The 16008-nt window shown below is 46.6% G+C and overlaps 8 protein-coding genes across 8 annotated transcripts; 5 read left to right on the plus strand and 3 right to left on the minus strand.

Moving 5' to 3' along the window:
• Positions 1-795: 795 nt before the first annotated feature.
• Positions 796-2005, minus strand: TRUGW13939_02040 (uncharacterized protein; the record flags this gene model as incomplete). The annotated part of the gene is made up of 3 exons (XM_035485236.1): positions 796-1484; positions 1557-1847; positions 1900-2005. 3 exons carry the CDS (start codon positions 2003-2005, stop codon positions 796-798), a joined length of 1086 nt encoding a protein of 361 aa, XP_035341129.1.
• Positions 2006-2878: 873 nt separating this feature from the next.
• On the minus strand, positions 2879-4679 carry TRUGW13939_02041 (uncharacterized protein; the record flags this gene model as incomplete). The annotated part of the gene is made up of 4 exons (XM_035485237.1): positions 2879-3150; positions 3211-3580; positions 3638-4128; positions 4184-4679. The coding sequence occupies 4 exons, from the start codon at positions 4677-4679 to the stop codon at positions 2879-2881; spliced, it is 1629 nt and encodes a 542-aa protein (XP_035341130.1).
• A 366-nt stretch (positions 4680-5045) lies between these two features.
• Positions 5046-6117, plus strand: TRUGW13939_02042 (uncharacterized protein; the record flags this gene model as incomplete). The annotated part of the gene is made up of 4 exons (XM_035485238.1): positions 5046-5151; positions 5211-5497; positions 5552-5886; positions 5937-6117. The coding sequence occupies 4 exons, from the start codon at positions 5046-5048 to the stop codon at positions 6115-6117; spliced, it is 909 nt and encodes a 302-aa protein (XP_035341131.1).
• A 763-nt stretch (positions 6118-6880) lies between these two features.
• Positions 6881-7310, plus strand: TRUGW13939_02043 (uncharacterized protein; the record flags this gene model as incomplete). Its single annotated transcript, XM_035485239.1, has 3 exons — positions 6881-6958; positions 7018-7087; positions 7153-7310. The coding sequence occupies 3 exons, from the start codon at positions 6881-6883 to the stop codon at positions 7308-7310; spliced, it is 306 nt and encodes a 101-aa protein (XP_035341132.1).
• Positions 7311-7442: 132 nt separating this feature from the next.
• On the plus strand, positions 7443-8517 carry TRUGW13939_02044 (uncharacterized protein; the record flags this gene model as incomplete). The annotated part of the gene is made up of 2 exons (XM_035485240.1): positions 7443-7586; positions 7636-8517. 2 exons carry the CDS (start codon positions 7443-7445, stop codon positions 8515-8517), a joined length of 1026 nt encoding a protein of 341 aa, XP_035341133.1.
• A 578-nt stretch (positions 8518-9095) lies between these two features.
• TRUGW13939_02045 (uncharacterized protein) lies at positions 9096-10241 on the plus strand (the record flags this gene model as incomplete). Its single annotated transcript, XM_035485241.1, has 4 exons — positions 9096-9669; positions 9730-9920; positions 9977-10053; positions 10103-10241. The coding sequence occupies 4 exons, from the start codon at positions 9096-9098 to the stop codon at positions 10239-10241; spliced, it is 981 nt and encodes a 326-aa protein (XP_035341134.1).
• Positions 10242-11317: 1076 nt separating this feature from the next.
• Positions 11318-13535, plus strand: TRUGW13939_02046 (uncharacterized protein; the record flags this gene model as incomplete). Its single annotated transcript, XM_035485242.1, has 10 exons — positions 11318-11428; positions 11486-11539; positions 11592-11776; positions 11828-12022; positions 12449-12527; positions 12579-12605; positions 12680-12776; positions 12854-13127; positions 13190-13398; positions 13459-13535. 10 exons carry the CDS (start codon positions 11318-11320, stop codon positions 13533-13535), a joined length of 1308 nt encoding a protein of 435 aa, XP_035341135.1.
• A 735-nt stretch (positions 13536-14270) lies between these two features.
• TRUGW13939_02047 (uncharacterized protein) lies at positions 14271-15749 on the minus strand (the record flags this gene model as incomplete). Its single annotated transcript, XM_035485243.1, has 4 exons — positions 14271-14608; positions 14709-15129; positions 15202-15291; positions 15345-15749. 4 exons carry the CDS (start codon positions 15747-15749, stop codon positions 14271-14273), a joined length of 1254 nt encoding a protein of 417 aa, XP_035341136.1.
• Positions 15750-16008: the final 259 nt, after the last annotated feature.

Consider the following 16008-nt stretch of genomic DNA (forward strand, 5'->3'; position numbering starts at 1 on the left):
GATGGGCCATAGAGGATATTAAAACCTTCTAGGGCAGAAGGATAAATACCACCAGCAAGAATTCAATGAATACTGAGGTGTTAAGTCTTTTATATTGTAGCTTTCATATGATTGGCCAGGGAGATGGGCAAACATGGAGTCCGCACTCGAGCATTTTCGGTGACCGCGTGCGCCGTTATCCACGCTCCGCCGGCGATCCAAGCGGAAGGCGGGATGCGTGTCTGATAACGCGGAGTCATTCATTACCTCGGACAGTCTGGGGTAGTTTTGGCCCACCCACAGCGAGTTATGACAATAATACGTTGGCTTAACCGAAAACTAAAAATCTCTTCTGACTCCAAAGCACCAGGCCGTTTGAAGCAATATCGGGAGAAGATCCTCCGGAGATGCTCATGCACGACTACGCCAGGCCGTGACCTAAATCAAGGGGCTGGAAGAACATGTCTGCGATCCCTCCAGTATAATTTTCTATTTTAGTAAGCTTCAGCTTACTGAGCTGAGGCAAACCTTTGGTGTTATAGTGAGGTCGCGCTTTGTTACGAACGCGGCACTCTTGCACTTGGTGCTGGGAAAAAAACAGTGATATCGAGAATGCACACTCCCGCGGTTACTGATGGCTTCTTGGAGCTCAAAGATGTGCTGTAAACTTTACTTTAAATTCATTTTATAGCTTGGTGTAATCAGATGACACGTTAACCGTCCAATGGAACCTGATAGTTATATGTGAGGTACAATAAGCATATACTGCATGCTATCCAGAAAAATAAGATCCTGGTATACATGTAGACGCAGAACTTAAATATTGTAATCGATCACAATCTTGCCTGCGATATGACCTCCACGAAGTCGCTGGACTGCTCGTGGCAATTCATCTAATGGTAGAATTTCACATATTTCACGTAGCTGGCCCCTCTGGACCAATTTTAAAACTTCATTAGTGTCTTCCATCGATCCCACTAGAGTGCCCCTAATGGTTAAGTTCTTGAGAATCATGACTGTAGGATCCACGTCGATCTTGTGGCCAGATGAAGCTGCCGGTAAGCCAATGCACATAATCACTCCGCCGATCCTGTTGCCAATATAAGGGAGCATAGTCGGATAGGCAGCCGGAGCGGTAACAAACACCCCGTGGGAACCAATGCCGTCTGTGATGCGCAATACCTCTCCTGCTGGATCTGAAACCTCCCCAAAATCCACAAAGGCCTCTGCACCCATTTTCAACGAAAGATCATGCTTTGCTTTTCCTTTGTCAACAACGATGGGCCGTAGACCAAAGACTTTGGCAATTTGCACTGCTTGAATCCCGACACCACCTCCACCACCGAGGAAAACAGCCCATGATCCTGGAGAAAGCCCGGACATACGGATTGAGCGGTAGGCTGTAGCAGCGCTACACATGGCTGTGGCTGCTGCATGATCAGGGATCCCCTCTGGAATCGGTGTAGCATACCGTGCAGGCGACACAATGTATTGCTGAAAGGTTCCTATTTAGTATCAGTCAGATTAGAATCATCCTGTACAATAAGACCGCAATATACACTTCAGGATTATCCTACCTGTAGCACTCACTCCAGTGAGATTTTTCTTCCGGCAATGCATCTCCTTATCTCCCCAACATAACTCGCAGGATCCACATGTACTCCAAACTGGCTTGACCCCCGCGCGGTTTCCGACGCGGAAATTCTGCACATTACTGCCTGTATTCACGATTACACCGCATCCTTCATGGCCAGCCGAACCAACACCGAATTCCGACATTGGCTTACCCCCAGTGTCGTTCAGCATGTAGTGTATGTCTGAGTAGCAGATACCGGTAGCATTCAGCCTAATCAGCACTTCATCCGGGCCTATTGTATTGTCAGGTGCGTGTATTTCAAAGCCAGTCGTTTTCAGCATTACCAGGCTCTGGGACCTTCACCGTTTGGATCTCAACGGTAAAGTTTGGACCTTCGTCATGAACCACACCCGCTTTACACTCTTTCGGTATAACCATATCGGTAACCATCGTAATGGTGTTTTCTGAATGGGCCTTCTGCGAAGGGTAAACTGCAATATTGGCGTGGATCGTAAGAGTGAGAACTTGGTGTCGAACGAGCAAAGTAAATAGTGAACGTACAAAAGGAATAAATCAATCGATAGCACTTAATCGTTATTAAAAGCCCAATCAACCCCGCAGGGTGGCACGGTGAATCCAGTTACCCCCTCGGCATTTTAACGGGGATGAAATACCGCAGGAGGTTCGGAGACCGCTCGCTTATGTTCGTTCGGATTGGCGAATAATGAAAACAACCAATAAAATTTAATCGAGCTGCACTATCTAGTTGGAACACGGTTGTTATTGTCCATAGCCAATACCGCATCTAGTGATTATTCGCGGAAGAGGGGTTTCGGCATTTATACCTGGAGGGAATGAGAAACCTTCCTCCGTAGGTAGGAGATGAATACTTCAGAGTCTGTAAAAAATACTTGTCACAGTGGTTGGCCATAATAAATAACCCAGTTTAAGGCAAAGGATTAGTGGCAAGTGGTTAGGAGACAGTAAACATGACTTCTTTTCATTTTTTACCTTTCCTTTGCTTAATTAGATGGAGTAACCACAGAGCTCTGGTCGAAGATTAGAAAGAATTAAGCGATGAAGAAATAGATGCAGAAAACGTGTCGTGGAAAAAAAGAAGGCAACATAGAGCAAACTGTTTCAGATAAGGGAAATGCTCTACGAGTCTGTAGCCATGGTCCAGTCCATAACGTTCAGAGAAGTAGTATTTAGTGAGCAAATGAACATATTCAACTATCATAAATCTAGACCTCAAAAAGCATGCGACACTATACAACTACCGCTCGCTAAACCCATGACAAAAACCAATGGTTATTGACACGCCTAAGCCGCGAATTTGGGAAAGGTGACCGGTTTACCTGCGTACACGCGGCGAATCCGGTCGGTAACCCCAGACATATCGCACAAGTCCTTGTCACTGGGTAGTTCTGTATAAGGCACCCAGCTTCCGTGGATTACATTTCGAAGGCGGAACGGCAGTTCGATAATTGCAACGGGACCTTCAGCCAACTTCTGGGCATCCAGAATCAAGATACAAGACAGCTTGGTATCACGTCGATTGGCAATAGTGACAAGGAAACCGTCGGCTTCGGGGGCTAGTACATTGTATTATTAGACCCATGTTTCACTATTGTCACAATGGAACGATCACTCACAATCTGGCTTTCGAGGAATAAATGCCACTTCATGGATAGCAGTGTGGTCTCCAGCGGACCAATGAACCAGTTTTCCTGTATTGACGTCGCATTTCGCAATGGCATTGTAGACGCCTCCGACGGGTCCGTTATCCTTTGTAGGATCATGCATAGCGAGGAAGAGAGTATTGTAAGGTTTTCCAACGAAACGGTCGTCGACCTTGGGCATCTCTCCATCGGCATTTACCAGTTCTACAGGCTCCACGTGAGGATCGGTCGCGTTAGGATCGAACTTCCAACGAACATAGTGGCTCTGAACTGCATCTCCAGCTGGAGGCTTTCCGCTTGGCGCCGTAATTGGGTCTTGACCGGCTGGAGGGAAGAACCAAAACTGACAAAAGTTAATAGACGTAAAGAGAAAGAAGGAAAACAAAGAAGAGAAGAGTACCTTATTGAAATAGGTGAGTGGCGCATCAAGATAAACACAGCCATCCTCACCGTCGAAAGCATTCCCTGTGTGACCATAGAACGCGTTCTTATAGGTGAACCATCTGATATCTTCCGGCTTGGGATTGTAACGTGGAAGAATACCAAAAGTCAATGGCTTATCTTCAGCCCAAGAAAAATGCTTTGAACCAGCCTTGAGATTTTCCAGAGACTGGGCTTGGAGAGGTGGAACGATGAAGACCACCCACTTGTCGGTTGTTGCCATGTCATGCATCATACCAATATAAGGAGCCTTGAACCAACATTCTTCAAGTTTTTTACCTTCCTTGCTGAAGAGGTAGTAGGCAACATCGGTCGTGCCATCTCCCCTCGCCTCATACCCCATGGTCATCATCTCGCCGTTGCTGGCGTCGATTTTCGGGTGAGCCGTAAAGGTCGGGGCCGTGTACTGGCCGTGGAAATCATAGGCTCCTAGTAGTGGTTGCGATTTAGCTACTCAATTGCCACAGCGTAAACTTGAAAAAAATAAAGCAAATTGCCAATTTACCTTTGGTCTCAAGGGTATCTGGATCCATGGCGTATGGTGGAGAGTCTTCCTTCAACGCCAACAATTGCTTTTCAAAAAAGATAATATGCGTGTTGGCGGTGGAATGAATCTCGTGCTTCACGCGCGGGTCATCAGTGTAGCGATTTCGGTATTTACCAAAAACCGCTTGGCGGGCAGCTCTTTCGATGACAAACTTCGAGGTCCGGACATACTTTTGTTTAAAATCGGCATGTCCATCATGGATTCGGATTGCATCGATGGCACCGTCACCGTTGATGAACACATCGTCTTCATACTGTGGCGCCCACAGAGCATCGGGCATGCAACGATAGTAGGTACCATCAACCTCCTTGGGAATGGTTCCACGGATGACGCAGTTGTACACCTCTCCCTCAAAACGGCATGGTAACTCGGGTCCCTCAAAGAAGGGGACCTTCGGGAACGCTACTTCAGCTTGAGGCTGGAGTTTCTCAGTGACTTCTGCAATGTCAGACATTTTGATTCAAACGTTAGGGTTTGGGATTGTTGACTTGGGCGGCGAGATGGATGGAGCAATAAACGAGCAGAGAAATGTGATCAAGGCCATTCAATACCAGTTATATATATTGTTAATCCTCAAGACGAGGTATGATCTTTGTCTGAGGACTCTACAACAACAAATGCCGACCACTGTCACTATCCGCAAGTCGGGGACCGCCAGTCAATGCTGTGTGGGTGATGCGGATGGAGTGCGCGGACACCGCGCGATTTCTCAGGGAACGGAGTCCGCAACCTGAACCTATTTTTACTCCCCATTATCTCAACCCCTTTTCCGCGTAATATACCTTTGTAACTAGTCATTCAATGCGGCGAGAAATCTATCATGCCTTCCCAGAATTATCCTTTTAAATCCTGTGAAGGAGGACTACAGGTATCCGCCACAGTTCATTGGTCGGACGAGGCGAAGAAGGATGGCTCGTATAGCATAGGTATGCATCTTGTGTCTTTCTCAAACATACGTCTTGTGGATACTGAAAAGCATCACTAGCTCTCGCTTTCCATGGAGGCGGTTTTGTTGTCGGTTCTAGATATATGCTGCCGGAAGAGCAAATCCAGTACCTGGCAGATGCCGGGTATGTGGTGGTCTCGGCTGATTACCGCCTCTGCCCGCAGGTGTCTTTGTATGAGGGGCCGATAGAGGATGCCAAGGATGCATACAGATGGTGTAAATCGCATCTTCCAGAACTGTTGAAGGAGGGCGCGGGAATCAACGTGGATGGTTCCCGAATTGCAGTTTTTGGCCATTCGGCGGGCGGATGTCTGACGTTGCACCTTGTAAGCTATGATTTTGTTCCTGCTCGAATTGCTATCTTACAATCACCGCTATAGGGCTCGCTTCCAGATCCACCCTCTGCAATTCTCGACTTTTATGGCGTAAAGTATACCTCCGACCCATTATGGTTCCAGCCATTGCCAGCACTTGCAAAGATTCCCTCCCTAGACGAAGCCTTCCTGAATCAGATCTACCAGGAGCCTGTCATTTCTCATACGGGCCTCTCCTTGGAAGGTGCATCCAAAAGCAATGATAAACCAAAGACTAAAGGCCTTCCCATGCCAGATCTGTCGGTTCCGAGGAATGCATGGCTTTTCAGTAGTCTGAAGAATGGAACTCACTTCTCATCCATCGTTAAAGACGGTGATTACCAGCATGTGGACCCAGTGAGGTTGTTTTCCGACAAATTTCCTCCGACATTCTTTGTCCACGGCAACGCAGACTGCATGGTATCCACAACTTTAGTGTTAAAGCCCATGAGGAATTGCAGCTTCTTGGTGTTGAGACTGGAATTGAGCTCCCTGAAGGAAAGAGTCACGGATTCGATGTCGGCGTCGGGCCAGAAGATCCAGATTTTGCAAGTATCCGTGCCGGCCTCGATTTCTTGATCCGCCATAAGTAGGGTCACATCATGGCGTCGCTGTGTAGCAAAAGCTACAGTAAACATAAGTCTTTTTCTTTTCAAATTATACGCCATAGAATTATGATAGAGACGAAGGTCTTTCTTTTAACTTTCAAATCGCCGTTTGCCTAGACCATATGCCAGTAACTCGGTAAGAAAAGAATAGGATTAAGCTTATAGCAATTAAAAAGAAGCACACTACATTGCCTTTATTGATGTATAGGACGGCATACGCTCCAACCCTGATCTTATGTTGAATGTCTCGGTCATATCTTTGATACTTTCACTTAAGAGGGAATAATGCCAGTTTGTCTCTTTTGGATCTAGCTATCATTACTCTGTCAATGTAAATCCTGGACCTTCATCCGGGATACGTTTCTGGTGCGTGTAGGGCATACAAGTCAAAGCAGCAAATAGCCTGCGATAATTTCCAAGTATGCAGTATGTTGCAACCTTTGATGGAATACGTGTAATCTTCTTGGTCTAGCTTTCGGTAGTGACCACCATCGGTGGATAACACATGTGAATATTGTGTAAAATTGACAATCTGTAGGGAGCCGGGGACCGCACGCATGCCTGTGGCCCAGAATCACCGCGCTCTCTCATCATCCCAGTGCCGTTCGAGGGTGGGCCCGGAAGGGCGGAGACCGACAGAGTCAATGCATCGGCTTTTGGCATAAAAGGATCATGCCACCTAATTCGCAAGGACTGAGACGGTAGAAACGGTAGAAACGGTAGAATTAGCTTTCTAACAAAGACCAAGATGGCACCAAACGCATCAAACGGACAATTAACTGACAAGCCTTTTCACATTGAGACGAGACTACTCATCAATGGAGAGGTACACCGAGAAAGATATTTGCCTCGAGGAGATCAAGAACCTTCACTGACGACTCTTAGTTTGTCAAATCCGCAGATGAGAAGGTGTTCACGCTCTACTCTCCTGCAACCCATGCTCTAGTTGCTGAAGGTTTGGGCCCACTCCCTTCCCTTCTTTAAGTACATTCTCATATTTTACTTTTCATTGTCTGGTAGTGTATGAAGCAAGTGTCGAGGACACCAACCGAGCAGTCACCGCGGCGAAAGCAGCACAACCAGCATGGGCGAGACTGTCCCCAACACAACGTGGAGAGCCTCTCAAGAAGCTTGCCGCGCTGATCCGCGAGCATCACACCGAGCTTGCCTACCTTTAAGCTGTGTCGATGGGGCGACCATTGCACACCTATGCTGATAGCTTGATAGCTGTGGAAAAATTCGAAGCATTTGCCGGGGTTGCTATTACTGCCAAGGGTGCTTCAAGTCTGAACACACCCGGATTTGTGAATATGACTCTGAGGCAACCTTTCGGCGTAGTTGCAGCAATCATCCCATGGAATGCTCCTTTGGTCGCATTTTCGGGAAAAGTTGCCCCTGCCTTAGCTGCGGGAAATACTGTTGTGCTTAAGAGCAGTGAAAAAGCCCCATTGACGGTTCGTATCTCTACTTGCTCAGGTTTTTATCCCTAGTTAACAAGGACAGTCCCTCAAAGTGGCTCAACTTGCCCGCGAAGCTGGCTTCCCCCCCGGGGTGCTCAATGTACTTTCTGGCCATGGCCCAATCAGTGGGGCGACATTGGCTTCACACATGGACGTGCGTGCTATCTCGTTCACTGGCTCTATTAGGACGGGAAGAGCAATCCAAACAGCCGCAGCAGAGTCGAATATGAAGAATGTGATCCTCGAGCTTGGTGGGAAATCACCGGCCATCATTTTCGACGATGCTGACCTGGCAGCAGCAGTTCCCTTAACTGCACGCAGCATCAAATCGAACAGTGGCCAAGTCTGTATGGCAAATTCACGCATCTACGTGCAAGACACCATTGCAACCAAGTTCATCCAGCTGTTTAAGGAAAGCTTTGGCGCTGTTAAGCAAGGAAACCCTCTGGATCCGGAAACTGATCTTGGACCAGTTGTGGATGATGTCCAGTTCCGTATTGTCTCGCAATACATTGCATCCGGTAATGAGTCAGGGAAGCTATCTCTCGGTGGAACTGCGAAAGACGGGTTTGTAGAACCCACGGTGTTCGAGGAGACGCAAGAAAATGCGAAGATCATGAAGGAAGAAGTTTTTGGCCCTGTGGTAAATATCAACACCTTTCATACCGAGGAGGAGGCACTCGCCAAGGCCAACGATACTATGTATGGCCTCTATGCCGCCGTTTTCACCAAAGATGTGAATCGAGCCATGCGTTTCGCCAAGGGTCTCGAAGCAGGGACTGTCGGGATCAATTGCACGTCTCCAATCACCGCCCACGACTTATCATTTGGAGGATGGAAGGCAAGTGGCGTAGGGCGTGAGGGACTGTTGGACAGCATCAACACCTTCCTTGAGACAAAGAGTGTCTTGTTTAAGATAGAATAGTCTGTTTCTGGATTGCAAACTACCTTGGAAATACTGTCAATAGATTAAATAGCCAAGCTTCAAGGCATGGATGGAGAATTAACATTATAAACCACACAACACAAGAGTTAGTCACAGACGATTATACAAAAAATCATTATGAATTAACTATAGATATGAATGATTGGTGATAGGTACGGCATCTGTGCAACCGAGCATACCAATAAATCAAACTCCGAGTATTTTCTCAAAATATGATGAGAGTGGTGGTAGTAATTCCTCCCTGGGTAGCCGAGGGATGTTAATGGAGGGCCCGAATGGAGGCGTAACCGCGTGGAGACGACTCCAAGCCGTCAATGGCCCTAAGGCCGGATATACATTCAATATTATATAACTAATATAGTTCTCCGCTACCGCGGCCACCGTACGGCCGGTTCACGGAGTACGAGGCGGGCCGCTGTTCACGACGAGCCCTTTAAATACTATTAGTAGAGAACACACCTACATATTTACTCCAGCAAACATATTCCCGTCTATCCTTCTCCATCCAGCTCCCAACAGGCACTCACGCTACCGTTCAAAACAAAATTTCACGCAAGATGATAGCCAAGATTGCCCTTGAGGAAGCATTTAATCTTCCTAACTTACCTAGGGATAACAATCAATACACTTCCCCCACTGGCTCAGCAGATCTCGCTGCTAACTTGGCTGACATCCACGACCAACGCTTGAAAGGGATGGATGAGAACGGTATCGAGTACATGGTTCTCTCTCTTACATCCCCGGGTCCTCAAGATATAATAGATCCTGTTGCTGCCCAAGATCTCGCCAAGATTGCCAATGACTATCTAGCTGGCGAGATCCGGAAAAACCCTGATCGATTCGGTGGCTTTGGGGCATTAAGCATGCATGATCCGAAGTCCGCCGCACTGGAGGCTAGGCGTGCTATCAAGGAATTAGGCTTCCATGGCCTCCTGGTGAATGACTTTCAATCTACGGGAAATGATGGAGAGGGCGCGATTTTCTATGATCAGCCTGAGTGGGACGTCTTCTGGAAAGAGGTTGAGGAGCTTGATGTTCCCCTTTATATCCATCCCAGACTCACTACTCCAGCTGTTACCAAGCTCTTTTTAACCGGACGACCATGGTTACGAGGAAGCACTTATTTCTTCAGTGTCGGAAAAGTAGCATTCTCCTGATAAAGTTCGAAATCAGTACACTGACCATTCGAAGGGATAACCCTCCACGTTCTGGGATTATACGCCAACGGAGTTTTTGATCGCTTTCCCCGCCTTAAGATTGTCATTGGGCATATGGGAGAGAACATACCATTTCAGTTATGGCGCTTCGATCATCGGATGAGTTATTATTCTAATGAGCCTCTACCCAAGGCGAAGAGATCTCTCCGAGAGACAATGAAAACCGTAACCCCCCTCAACCCCTCATGTCAACCTCAGTCTTGTAATTTAACAATGAGTAGAATATTTCGATCACTACGAGCGGACATTATGGAACACCTGCATTGCTGTTTGCGATTAGGGAGCTAGGCATTGATCGGTATGAAAGTCTACTCAGTCAGTCTTTGACCAACTAACTTTGCTACCAGGGTGCTGTTCTCCATCGACTATCCATACGAAAGGATCGACCAAGGACCGAAGTGGTTTGACAGTATTACTGAGCTGAGTGAGGAGGAAAAGAAGCAAATTGCATTTGGAAATGCAAAGCGGCTTCTGAAGTTGAAGTGACCACAAAGGAGGCAATGAAACCAAGTCATATGGGATAACTGCTCTGGTTGTGTCAAATCCGCTGAATAGAGTGTGTATTGGCATATAGAATGATAAAAACTTTACATATGAAACTGCGTATCAAAATACCGGACGAAATTCCGAATTGCTGTAGCTGAAAGTGAGCACCTTATGCATTTAATGAACACATACACCGAGTAGAATTTGGCAATCGAACTGTTGTTTTTGTATGTGGCTAGAACCCTGTGGGGGGTTCGGCAGCAATGCACTCAGACATCAAAAAGGCGATGGACAACGGGGTGCGATTGACGGCCAGAGTCAGGCCTAAAGTTGGGTAACTGCGCGGGGTGGCGGCGGATCCGCAGATATCACGGACACCGCTCCCTAGGGATCTCCAGCTGTTTGTGCTCCCCTAATGATCATTGGATCGAGGCAATGAACTAGTTCAGCCTCGTGCTTGATAGTGGGGCAAGTATAATCAAGACCAGAACACCATTGATAACAGTAGAGAATTGTCCCCCGCCCCATCTTAATTGCGAATTAGTCGACTTGGATACAGATAAGGGGTGACTCCGTAATATATCAATGGGACGTTATTTGTATGTCTAGGCTGTAATATCCCTATCCCCCAACAACTTCGCCATAGCTCCAATTGCAACGGCATCAACAGCTTCATATTTGCCGCTTAGAAGTGCTGGACTACCATCCGTGCTAATATGTATTTTACCCTTAAGCTATGTGTATTAAACTTGCCTCCGAACCGAAAACTTTCGCTTGAAACTTCGGCAGTAAACATGAATAAACAGCCGACCCGCCACTCCCTAGGGGAACGTACGTGGATCGTCATTGTCGTTTACCTAGCTGTACAATACGCACAGCCCTTTGTGTTGACGTACTCGAGTTTTTAGTCTTTCCCCGCATTGTTTTCCCTTACTCCATAATCACTTATTAGCAGGGCCAGGGAGGATATAAATAGGGGGTCCTACGGTGTGACCTGTGCATACAACCACTTTTAACTCTAGACCTCAACATCACAAAAGTAAGAAACCCAGTCTTGCCCTCTGATAGTGCCACCAATGCCTCTAGGTATCATACAAGTGGATGGGCAGCATGCCCCCGGTACTTTCCTGTTGATTAATCAAACAGCGGGAGATGATTTGTTCCAAACAAAGCATGACACTAGCAAGGTGATTTCAGGGAACGCATAACTGTCCAAGACGAATATAGAAGCTAACGGACAGTAGAAAGCAGACGTCATTCTTGTTCCTCAACCCTCCGATAGTCCAAATGACCCGTTAGTAAGTGTTTTCCTGTAGCATGATGAGTGACACAATTTCTGACTTGGCATAGAATTGGCCGCCATGGAAGAAGAACTTGGCGTATGCTGTTATATTTGCAAATTCTATTATTTATGCTTCTATTCCCGCACCACTAATCGCCCCATCCACCGTCTTATTGTCGCAATCGCTTGGGCGATCGATTAAAGACGTTTCAATGCTAACTGCATATCAACTGCTTGTATGTGCATGTTACGGGTAGGTTTCTACAGATGTGATGATATCAATATTTAACTGACTTCTTTATAGACCAATTGCCTCTGCCTTAGCACATAAGTACGGGAAACGGCCACAATTTATCTTTGGCGCTGTTATGGGATTGGTTGGGACAATCGTCTGTTGCACTACTACCCATAGCTATAGCGTCTTGTTAGCCGGCCGGATCATCCAGGGTATTGGTTCATCCGTGTTTGAGAGTCTATCAATGGCGGTTATTGGTGATCTGTGTGTTTCCCACCTACATCCCCTATACATGAACTCCATCACTAATCGCAGAAACCAAAGGTTCTTCGTGCACGATAGATCTTTACGTGCGAGTCTACTGGTAATGACCTGGACCTGTATTATCTCTCTCGTCTCAATTCTCGGTGGCCTAATAACTGAGGAGCTTGGCTGGAGATATGTGTTCATTATTCATCTACCATTCACCATTGTCGGGGTGATTACAACTTTCCTCTTTCTTCCAGAAACCCAATATCAGAGCCACCTAGTTGACATAACAGCCCCCGAGGGAGAGCCTCAAGTGGAATATAAACAAGGCAACGAGATCAGCTATCAACATGACGAACTACTAGACAGGGAAGATGGACGGGCACCATCATCATCAACAGAGATGAAGAAGATATTTGTGTAGGAACTTGCTATTTACAGCAGGACGTTCAGTGACACCAACTTATTCAAGCTGGTCTTTGCCCCATTTGGTGTGCTTCTGAATCCTGCAGTTATATGGGTGGGTGGATTCTGCCATTCCCATGTACGGCTTACTAACAAAGGTTATTAGTTTACGATTGTGGGCAGCGTGTGCATTGTTTGTCTCCTTTTCTCCCCTCCCACCTCCCTCTATCGCTCCTAGAGACTATCTGGATTAACAAACCGGTACAGGCTCTTTATGTCGCTCTCTCCTATATTCTCGCTCAAATATGGTCACCTCCTCCCTATAATCTAAATGCCAGGCAAAACGGTACTTTCTATGTTGGTGGTAGGATTCCCTAAATCTCTTTCCTTTTTCAATAATTAAGGACGACGAACAATCCAGCTAAGCTTTACTTATAATAGCATTGATTGGAGGGCTGCTTAGCAGCACAGTCAGCCCATGGGTAGGGGATATAATCGCCAGCAAGATGACCAAGTGGAACAAAGGGGTATATGAGCCCGAGTTCCGCATCCCAATGATAATATTTGCTACTCTATTCTGTGGCATTGGATGGTTTGTCTTTATGTGGGATCTTGACAACCCAACTCCCCATGGTTATTATCTCGGTGCATTCTGTCACGGCTGTCTCTGCGCTGGTACAACTATCGGGATGACCGTTGCCAGCCTTTATGCACTGTAAGTTGTCATTAATTGCGCTACCGTTTCTTTCTCTTCATCCAATTCTTCCTTCACTACAGCTCCTTTCTGACATTAGTTGGGTGTGACAGTGATTCCTGCCGTGAAAGCTCTACAGAGATCTTCGTTCTCGCGATGGCATCCAAGAACTTCCTTTTCTACGGGTTTTCTGAATTCATCAACGACTGGACAGAACGAAATGGCCCGCATGAAGTTTTAAGGACTTTCGGGATTGTGACAATGTGCATCATGGCTACTTCACTCGTGTTGTGTAAGTTTGACCAGCCCTCTCCGCCATTTATCACAAGGAACTCATCGGTACGCCATCCAGACATTTTCGGCAAGGTAAACCGTTGTTTTATGCACAAGGTCGGCTTAATGAACAAGTTGATGGGGTATCAATACTAGTTGGAAAGTTAAGCAATACTAGTTAACCGTAGATGCGGGCGACTGAGACTGCTACAGCGTATATAACTCTACACACCTACGGTATGGTAAAGGATATTAGCCCAGATATATCCAACGATTGTATTGGAATGGGAAATTCAAGCATTGAACGGATGGTTATATTGTTTAGTTCAGATTCAAACAATAGACCGTCATATATTGAGTAGCAAGATACTAGTTTGTGCATACATTCCAGCAGTTGACCTTTAGTTTTTTTCTCTTATCTTTATAGGGAGAAGGAAGGCGTTGGTTTGGCTCTTTAATAAAGAACGGGTGCTCCAACTAATTATGAAGGCATTCCTTGCAACTACTACTATCACAAGCCAGCACCCTGGACACAAGACCTCACTAACCGTCACCCAATATGAGCTATGTGGAATCAATACTACCAGCGTTAGATTCGATGGAGCTCCCATGATCGACCACGACTGTAAGATTTCGGAACCTGAGTCGCCAAAGTGTAACTGAGGTACCGAGTCAGATGGCGAACTCAGCCCTTATGATATCTTCGGATCAAAAGAATTCGGACTCATCTTAAAGGGTACGCTGCACGTGGGCCCTGGGGCGTATTATAGATGTGATGGGTTAATTTATCATTGTCGCTAGTAGAGAATTATAGCTAATATACGGTGCGGTTTATGTATGGTTTGTTCTGTACTAGCCCAATATGTTTAATCAATGCTGCTGTAGCTTAAATCATAAACGACTTTGTGCTGCGACAGCAGTTTCATACACGTTGTCAATATCCTCTGTCCAGATCCATTGCATACGATTTTCCAGCATGGTGGTCAAAATGGGAAGACCATCTTCGTAGCTGAGCCCAGCTAGTTCCGGAGCCTTCATCTGGTACGCATCACCAGCTTGGCGAGAAGTTGCCTGTACCCTTTCAGACCGGGGATATCGGATGGACTGATAAACCTCCAAGGCGCTTTGCAAGCTAGGGCCATTACCGTCTGTCCGCATGGACTGGAAGTAGTCCTTGAGAGCACGTCCAATCACATATCCATCCTCGAGAGCCTGGCCTGCTCCAGCGCCTGCCAGCAACGAATATTAGCAATTTACATAAACCTACTTCACCAAAAGAAATCAAGAAATCTTTAATTGTTCCTGGCTGTTGATGGGAATTTAAATTACCTTGATGTGGGCACATTGCATGTGCTGCATCCCCCAGTAAGGCTACTTTACCTCCGGAAAATACCCACTGAGATGGTGTCATTCGGTCAAACAATAACCACTTGAGTGGATTTGTATTCATCTTGTCGATAGCAGCCTGCACAGGAGCTGCAAAGTCTTTGAACTCTTGCTTGATTGTCTCCTTGTCTCCAACCTGTGTCCAGCTTTCTCTGGTAGTCTTATTCCCTATTTCTTCCCAAGGTGTTGTAACAAAGGCAACGACGTTAAGTGTGTTGTTTCTACTGATAGGGAAGGTAAGAAAGTGTTTTCCGGGTGCTACCCATGATGTGGCATATGTGGAATATGGCCAGTCATTCTGGATGTCAGCGATGGGACAAAGACCTCGGTAGATGACCATTTCGCCGTATCGTGCCGTATCTTGCTATCTATATATTAGGAGATATATCATAAGATACCAAGACGAAGGATACTGTACAATATAACACGATCGTACAACAGAATGGATACCGTCTGCTCCGAGAACCAAATTGGCAGATGCCGTTTTTCCATTGGTAAATGTAACTAGCATCGTGGCCCCCTTATCCTTTTGCTCCAGTTAGCCCTTCCATTTCACACTAAAGAATCTAGACAAGTTACCTCAAGTTTCTCACATCGCATATTGGTATGGAGGATTGCTGCTCCCCTGCTCCTGATGGCCTGAACAAGGAGATGAAGGAATTCTGCCCTGTGCATTGAAAGCTGGACTCTATTGCCCTTCTCCGGGGTCTTCACGGTCATAATCTCCTCGCCGGTGTCATATCGCAGGAAAGATAACCAAACGTCCCGTCGATTCCCTGAAATCATAAGAGCCTCCTCCAGCAGGCCGATCTTTTGTATCAATACAGCTGCATTGGGACCGATACCTACTCCGGCACCGATCTCAGTGTATTCGGCAGCTTGCTCGTAGACGTCGATCTGGACGCCCTGTGGACAATGGTATTTGATGGCAAGCGCAGTAAATAGGCCACCAAGCCCACCGCCAATGATTGCAATTCGGAACATTTGAGCTTAGGTTGGCCCAGCTAGAAACAAGTGTGGTATTCACTAACTCCTAAGGCATATGTAGAGACCATAAGTGTCTACTCTCTTATTTTGCCCCTGTCCTAGATATATATCAGTGACATTGATATGGATGGTGGATGTTTGAAGGGAACCCCGCAGCTTAACTCCCCGGAACCCCGGTGATCTCCATTTACATGTACCTCCGCCATCATGACTACTCCGCGATAGTTCGCACCGGCTTTACACCGCGATACACTAT

This window comes from Talaromyces rugulosus, chromosome I, assembly GCF_013368755.1.
Source record: "Talaromyces rugulosus chromosome I, complete sequence".
Lineage (NCBI taxonomy): Eukaryota > Fungi > Ascomycota > Eurotiomycetes > Eurotiales > Trichocomaceae > Talaromyces > Talaromyces rugulosus.